General features: G+C 42.8%; 1 protein-coding gene across 1 annotated transcript; it reads right to left on the bottom strand.

The window, feature by feature from the left end:
• LOC146966956 (tripartite motif-containing protein 16-like) lies at positions 1–1,979 on the bottom strand. The gene has a single exon (XM_085763568.1). The coding sequence runs from the start codon at positions 1,948–1,950 to the stop codon at positions 310–312; it is 1,641 nt and encodes a 546-aa protein (XP_085619694.1). The 5' UTR covers positions 1,951–1,979; the 3' UTR covers positions 1–309.
• Between the last annotated feature and the right edge of the window lie 6,155 nt (positions 1,980–8,134).

The following is an 8,134-nucleotide window of genomic DNA, read 5'->3' as shown; positions in this document are numbered from 1 at the left end:
TCCAAGTTATATTCATAGTGACACAAACATCTGCCAAATGATTAATTAATATGATCAATAATCTTTGATAGACATTTTACACATGCTGATATTTTCCACATCCATGATGTAATCCACATGTTAAGTGCCAATAACAATAAAGTAATAAAGTTTCATCATCAAACAAAATAATCTAATCCAGAAGTAGAACATTAACCAACAAAACGAGAGAAATCCCAAGAATAACCATCACTGTCTGTATCAATGCAGACAAACCTACACATACAGTCGACTGCAGCATCATGGATGAATCACACTAAACACTCCTGTTTACTTGAGCTCACACAACTCAGCTGTGGTTCCAGCAGAACCCCACAACCAGAATCCAGGATATAGAGGCTGAGTGAAGGTGGTCTGGACTCTGTGGATCAGAGTCATGGTTTCAGTGACGCTGTAGAAAGACAGAGTACCTGCCCCGTGATCCAGGTACACTCCTATTCTGGAGGACTGAGGACCTGAGACGGAGGTATTGTTATCATTATGTATGAATGTATAACTACGACTGTAGCATCGTAATGCCCAGGATTTGTCATTGAATCCAAATACACATTCAGACCAGGTTCTCTGGATGTTCTTGTACGAAACTGCTATTAAAACGTTACCATTCCGCTTCACCTCCCAGTAACAACGTCCTGTCAGACCCTCTGTACTCAGGACCTGGCTACATCCAGTGAATCTGTCTGGATGATTTGGATATGGCTGATCCACACTCATCTTAGTTACTTTTCTGTTCCTGTCACTCAATAACAAACGTGTGTGTGCTGTGTTTGAATCCAAAATGATTTGTTTTGAAAATCTCAAGAACTCAGATCTGGTCTGAGGTTCTCTCTGCAGCTGTAAAACTTCCAATATGAAAACACAGTCCTCATTGAGAACAGCCTGCAGTTTGTCTCTGGCCTCTGACACTGCTGCCGTCACTTGCTTAAAATCTGGTCGCTTGATGGTGGGTAACTGCGTTGCTTCACCCAGATGTGGCAGAGAGCGGTAGTTGTTTAGGAAATGGAGGTGGTCCTCTGTGATTGACAGCTGCTCCAGACCAGAGTCTTTCCTCCTCAGCTCAGTGATCTCCTGCTGCAGCTTCTCCTCCAGCTCTTTGACTCGACTCACTTCAGTTTCCTGTTGAGATCTGATCTGCTGCTTCACCTCAGACCTTCTCTTCTCAATGAGTTGGATCAAGTGGGTGAAGGTCTTCTCACTGTTACTAACAGCTTCATCAGCAGAGAGATTGATGGCCTCCGCCTCCTGTTGAAGCACCTTCACATCTTTCTCTCTGTCCTGGATTCTTTGTTGGACCTTGTGACGACTCAGCCCGAGCTCCTTCTGTTTCTCAGCCCTTTCTGCTACAGCTGAGACTGTGTCGTGGCCTTTGTGTTCATCCATGGAGCAGAGATAACAGATACACTGCTGATCGGTGCGGCAGAAAATCTTCATCACCTCATTATGGCGAGGGCAGATGTTCTCCAGAAGTTTTGAAGATGCTTCGACCAGCGTGTGTTTCTTCAGTGGAGCTATGTCGTAGTGAGGCTGAAGGTGCTGCTCACAGTAAGAGGCCATACACACCAGACAGGACTTGAAGGCTTTCAGCTTCCTCCCAGTGCAGAAGTCACAGGCCACGTCTCCAGGTTCAGCGTAGGAGTGATCAGGTGAAGCAGCTTTCAGTCCTATGTTCTTCAGTTCCTCCACTAACTCTGTAAACAAGGTGCTTTTCACCAGGGCTGGCCTCGGTGTGAAGCTCTGTCTGCACTGAGGGCAGCTCCATGTGTTCTTCTGATCATCTTCACCCCAGTAGATTTTAATACAGCTCATACAGTAGCTATGTCCACAGGGAATAGTCACCGGCTCCTTTAGAAGATCCAGACAGATGGAACAGCTCAGTTTGTCTCGATCCAGCTGAAACATTTGCTGCGCCATCTCTCCTCTAAAACCGTCGTCAAAGTCAAAAAGTTGTTCTCTGAGCCACACAAGCTCTGACACGTCACTGGTTTCCTCCCCTGTGTAAAGAGGAGGGTGTGTGAGAGGGGAGGGAACAGTGAACAGGCTGAACTCTGATAGCAGGAGGAGGAGGCGTCAGGCTGGTTTGTGTCAGGAAGAGGAGCAGTGAGTTAGAATATTTACTTTACTTTATTTGTTTATTTGGATGGGACAGTGCACATTAATGGACAAAAACATGTAAATGTGCCGGATTATAGCAAGATGCTAATTTAACACATTTCAATAACAGTACACATTACACATAATAATGTAGACAACACAAAAGTATTTCAACTATGACAATACATACACAATAACATATTGACAAACACATTCCACAGGTAGGGGGACCATAAGAGTTTTGTTCTCGGAGATAAAGTGCATAAGTGCTGGGTTAAAGTGACAAGTGCTAAAGTGCAAGAGTGCATAGGTACCAGGTTTTATTGCACGATGCCCTACAAGAACATTTATCTAAAGTGCCAGATAGTATTGCACAAGGCCCTAAAGTGCATATCAGTTCAAAGTGCCAGGTTGTGTTGGACAATGCCCATTACACCCAGATGCACAAGCAGAAGTGTGCAGATATTGCACAAAATATAATACAAACTAATCACAGTGTGTGATTGGTCATTTCTTCTTCCATGTCCCCTGACTGTAAAGAGCAGTGATTTTGCAGCATGAGGCTGAGAGGCAGCAGGGAGTCTGGCAGTGGCCTCAGTGTGTCAGATGGCTGAGGAGATAAACAGGACGCTGACCAGAGCAGATCTGACTGTTTCTGAGCCAAAAGATAATCTGCTCAGCACACACACTAGCAGATCACAGGTCAGTACAACAGCAACAAAACATAGGTACTACACGACTAAAAACACATTTTATAAACACGGGTAGACCTCAAATAACAACAGGTAGATGTAATACAGATATCTGAAAAAATGAGCTGCTGTGTCCTCAGGAAGCTACGTACTTTTACTGTGGGCATTCTGGGAAATGTAGGAAATTATTGAATAAAATTTAAACAGGTCAGGTAGACTAATGGTATGTTCCAGTTGTACTGAGACTTGGAAATTTCATCTGGAACGCACACTGAAGTCGAATGTCCGACTCGGAAAGTGGAACGAACCTCCAACCCCGACTTGACCACAGCGTCATAAAAACCTCATCCAAAATGGCTGTGCCGTACATCAACAGTAGTGAAAGCTCCCGTAATGTATTATTTATTAGCACGTTTTTTTTTTTTTTCATTGACCATTTCATTCAAAATGCACAGGTCAGCTATAGACCTAATGTAGTTCTATGTTTACCATGACTTTTATAACTGAGTTACAATCTACCTTTTCTCCCATAAGCCACTTCCTTAAAGGCCCCATGCTGTGCACTTTTCTCTGGGTTTATTTCCCTGCTGATATCCCTAACAAGATGTATCATTGGTTTTGAGTACCTGTGATCTGCTTCATATCGTTTCTACTGCCCCTTTCTGTTGCCTCTTTCTGGAGCTCTAGCAGGCACAGGTCATTTGGCCAATCAGAAGAGAGAATGAGAACCTCTCCTCTGATTGGCTGACTGTTTTTGAGTGGTATGTGGTCAGGCCAATCACAGGCAAGTAACTGAAACCTAAGCTGCATTCATAAAAATTGAAAAAAGAACAACTGGTCACGGTGGGCGGAGTTACCTTGTGTGTGACATCACAGAAAGGAGGAAGTGCTATCTGCTCGTCTTAAAGAGAATGGCTGTGTTCGAAATCACCCACTCACTCACTCACTCCCTATCCACTACATCATGTATATGATATAGTGCACTACATCATGTACACGATGTAGGGAATGACGGGAGGAGAATTCGGACACTAGACGGTAATTTTCTGACGGTAATCATGTAAACAAACCATGGATGTATGAAACAAACCGGACACATAAAAAATAAAATAATAAAAACCAGACCCTTGCGGGAACATTTTAGGATGTGATTCTGTGTGGTTGTGTTACTCGGACAATAAACTGTTGAAATATCGGAAGTTTGGTTTGGTAAACTACTGTTGTGTGTCCCGACCGTGAGCCGTTAGCGGCTCATGCTGCTGCCCAACTCCTGCTCCTCGGGCGAGGCAAACGGAGCGAAGGCAAATACGTCTGAGGAGTTTTTTTGGTAAATTGCCTAAATAAATCGTAGCTAACATGCTAATTAGCTTCCTCTTCTTCTCTGGCAAAACACGACCGCATTGCATTGTGGGATACGGGAGTAGAAAGTAGTGTACAACGCTTGTTCACTCAATTTCGCGGTGCATTGTGGGTGTTTTGTCATCCACTACATAGTGGATGAAATTAATCGCGGAGAATTCGAACAACACTACAAAATGGCGAACACACTATATAGTGCACTACATCCGTGATAGGGGGTGATTTCGAACACAGCTAATGTTCCTACAAATGGGTGGTGTGTGTTTCTCCATTTATGACCAGCTTGATGCATGGGGCAGTATATACGTGGCCCAAAGACCTCCCCAAGAACGAAAAAATAACCAAAATCACATTTTTCATGCCATGGGGCCTTTAATGTCAAGCCAACTCGAAACCTAGGTAGGCCTACAGTCATGAGGGAAGTCTGAAATCTGGATTTATGCTAATGTTCATGCTGATGTTTTGGCACATCTGCCCTTTTATTATTTCTTATCTTAGTGTATTTTTTCCTATTGTATATTTGTAACTTCTACGCAGCAATTCCCCTTGATCCAAGCTACATTTCTCCCAAGGGAGACCAAAAAAGTAAACTTGACTTGACTTCCACAGGTGCATTTCTCTGAGGAAAGAAGCAGCCAGCATGTACATGCCCAGATAAAAAAGCGAGATAAATGAAAAACTGAGTGTGAAATTCATCTACTCTCACTTCCTCATTGAGAAATCTGGACCAGACTATGTTCTTTGTTCACATCCTCTATATATAAAACACCATATGGATGTTAACAAGGTTTAACACTTAATTCTCATCATCTCTCATCGTCTTTAATTAGTACGTTTTTGTTCTTTCAGAGGTCGTCCTGGCACTGGAGGCACTTCCTGTCTACCCTGAGCTTAAGTATAAAAAGTCATGTTTTCAAAATAAAACCTGCGTAGTGAAGAAGCCTAATTACTGAGCAGCTGCATGTTTATGGATGCTCAGATGAGGTGGAAAACAGGAGCTGGGATTTTAAAGTTTCTACTTCAGTTCTGAATCTAGTTCCTGTGTTTAGTGTCTGGAACTATTTGTTCTAAGCGGGTAAGCAAACCGTAAGAAGGAGCTTAAAGGCCTTTGCTCTTTATTATTACTGCAACTTTTCCACCACGGCCAGCTCGTCTGATTTCCAGTCCTTTTGATTTTCCCTGCTCACACAAATCTGCTTGGAAACACACCAATAAAACATAAAAACACAGATCAATCCTCACTCATTCAGGCACCAACTAATTAATAAGGTCTTTAAACACGTCATGGGTTTAGTGGCCTGAATAACAGCAGAGTCCTGCCAGTTGAGTCTTGGCTGCGCCTCCCGCCTGCAGTCACCACCGTCTCACCCAGCATCACGGTAAACAAGCCTCTCTGGAGGATAAGAAACTCTCTCCTCTAAATTGGAAGACACAATTTTTAAAAGTGGTTAAAAAAAAAAAAAAAACTGCCTCACTGACCAGGAGTCCCCCACTCTCTCTCCCTCAGATCTTGTTAATGAATTCTGAGACAACAAAGCTTTTCCTGGGAGAAATCCCTGTGATCTCGTCCTGATGTGAACCAGCCTCACTGGCAGCTCAGCTCAGAGGAAATAACACTTCAGGCCTCTCGGACTTTGCAAAACAGAATTCAAATATATATTTTTTTACTGATCTGAACCCATAGAAAACATTTTCTTAAAGGAGAATCCCAGTCATTTTCTAAGTAACGCTCTACAGCTCTAGGTGCCCGAGTGCAACCATAGGAAACAATCTGAGAAAAATATGTGCAGACCGGACCTAGCTCTCCTCCTGCTAGCTGCGCTACACTGCAGTTGAACAGCAAAAGGGGCAGTTCTTCTAACTGTGACTTTGGCCTCTATATAATGCTCTAAATATCATTACACATGCTTTGCAACATCCACCAGTTCCTTACCACACAACACTGAGTCTGCATAACTCCGTTACTATGAGAGAGCAGTGTTAACTGCGTGTTTTTATCACATAGCTCTGTTTACTCTAGCTTCCAGGGTAGACCTTATAGTCGACTGTCGAGTTTGGGACTGTTTCCATCAACAAAGACAAAAATGCGAGCAAAACATGGATTTAGGGGGGGAAAAAAATATTTTAGAGCAGTTATATTCATATTGACGCTTTTTTTCCCATCCAAAAGTTATGCATGAGGAACTGGTGGATGTTGCAAAGCATGTGTAGTGATATTTTGCCAAAGTCGCGGTTAGAAGAACTGCCCCTATTACTTTACTATTTAACTGCAGTGTAGCGCAGCTAGCAGGAGGAGAGATAGGTCCGGTCTGCACAGATTTTTCTCAGATTTTTTCCTATGGTCGCACTCGGGGACCTAGAGCTGTAGAGCGTTACTTAGAAAATGACCATAATTCTCCTTTAAGAGCTGGGCTAAAAGTGAACAGCCCTCTTGAAGTTCATTTGAACTGAATATTCATGTGTGCTGATAAAATGTGGGTACAATGTTTATGTTGTTATGTTTTGTTTCTTCTTCAGATGTCTCCCTCCTACTCCACCTCTTCTCTCTGAGGCTGTAGCTCAGTACTCGACCTTCCTCACATCTCCGTCCTCGCCCCTCCTCTGCTTTCAGAGGTCAGCCTTGAGAAGAGCTGCGCAATAAAATAAAAATGTGTGGGCCGTTTGGATGTCAGACTATTTGAGAGCGAGGTGATGTGTATGTGCATGTGTGTGCGTGTGTGTTTGTGTGTTAATTAATGGCAGGCAAATGAGGAGAGGGAATCTGTGGCGTATTAACGTGGCAGAATAATGCGATCATCCGGTCAGGTAAACAGAGAGGATGACGGATGAAACGGAGGGAAACAATACAGCAGAAGGAGCAGCTTTACAATGCCTCACCATCACCATCATTTTCTATGTGAAAATGCTTAAAAGGGGAAAAAGGCAAAAACCTGTGGGGGCCAGATGCATAAATGATGCATAAAACAGCATTTCCTGCTTATAAACTGTTATTTATCAACACTTTTGACTATTTCAACAAATTTCCAAAGCTCCAAGTCATAGTGAAGTTAAAATTACCGTATTTAATAACACAGAATAAAACCAGACATCTGTTTACAAATAACAAATTTATATTCCATAAAGTGGAATAACTGTGTTTGAGCTCAGTGTTTCCTGTCATTATAATTTATTCTGAGTGCTTCTGTGAACTGTTTCATATCTATATATTTCAACGCGTCTTTAGATCAGTAAATTCAGATTAAAACACTGGTCCCCTCTGGAGCAGAGGTGTGTTTTTATACAAACTGATGGATTAATGGAGCATCTTCACTCATGTGCAGTTCATTTTATTTTAATTCAATGTATCTGGCCCCCTGATGACGGACAACACATCAGACACAATGAAACACTACCTTAGCATCATCTGCTGAGGGTCACCAGGTCATCGGGACACACATGGGTGGAGCACCTGCACGCATTCACGCACGCACACACACACACACACACACACACACACACACACACACACACACACTCTCACACACACTCTCTCTCACACACACGTCATCAACGTGAACATTTTATAGGTCATAAACAGCCTCCGCTACACTTGTCGCCCTGACATCTGCACCTAAAATGAGCATTATTCCACCAGGCTAAACATAAACATACGCTGCAAAATACGCTGGTAACCATAGCAACAGCACTGATGCTTCAGGCTCCATTGGTAAAAAATAACCTAATAACAACTCAAAGTCCCACCTTCTTTATATGTGGGAGGTTACTGCACTAAAACCATAACACACTTGTGATGTGGTGAAGAGGAGAGTTCCCTCAGCAGGATCATCTCCCTCCTTCGTCTTCTTCCCTCTTTCTATTGATTCTCAAAAATGTGAATGTCATGCTTTTTAGTTAAATAACTGAAATAAGCTCGAGCTTATCTGCAATTCAAAAAAAAGAAATGGTCACTTACA

This window comes from Trachurus japonicus, chromosome 20 (assembly GCF_045865225.1).
Source record: "Trachurus japonicus isolate A0001 chromosome 20, Traja_1.0".
NCBI lineage: Eukaryota > Metazoa > Chordata > Actinopteri > Carangiformes > Carangidae > Trachurus > Trachurus japonicus.
This window is presented reverse-complemented; position numbering and strand designations above follow the sequence as displayed.

What these genes read in the sequence shown, in the direction of transcription:
- LOC146966956 (XM_085763568.1), bottom strand. Translation starts at nt 1,950, where the DNA reads ATGGCGCAGCAAATGTTTCAGCTGGATCGAGACAAACTGAGCTGTTCC.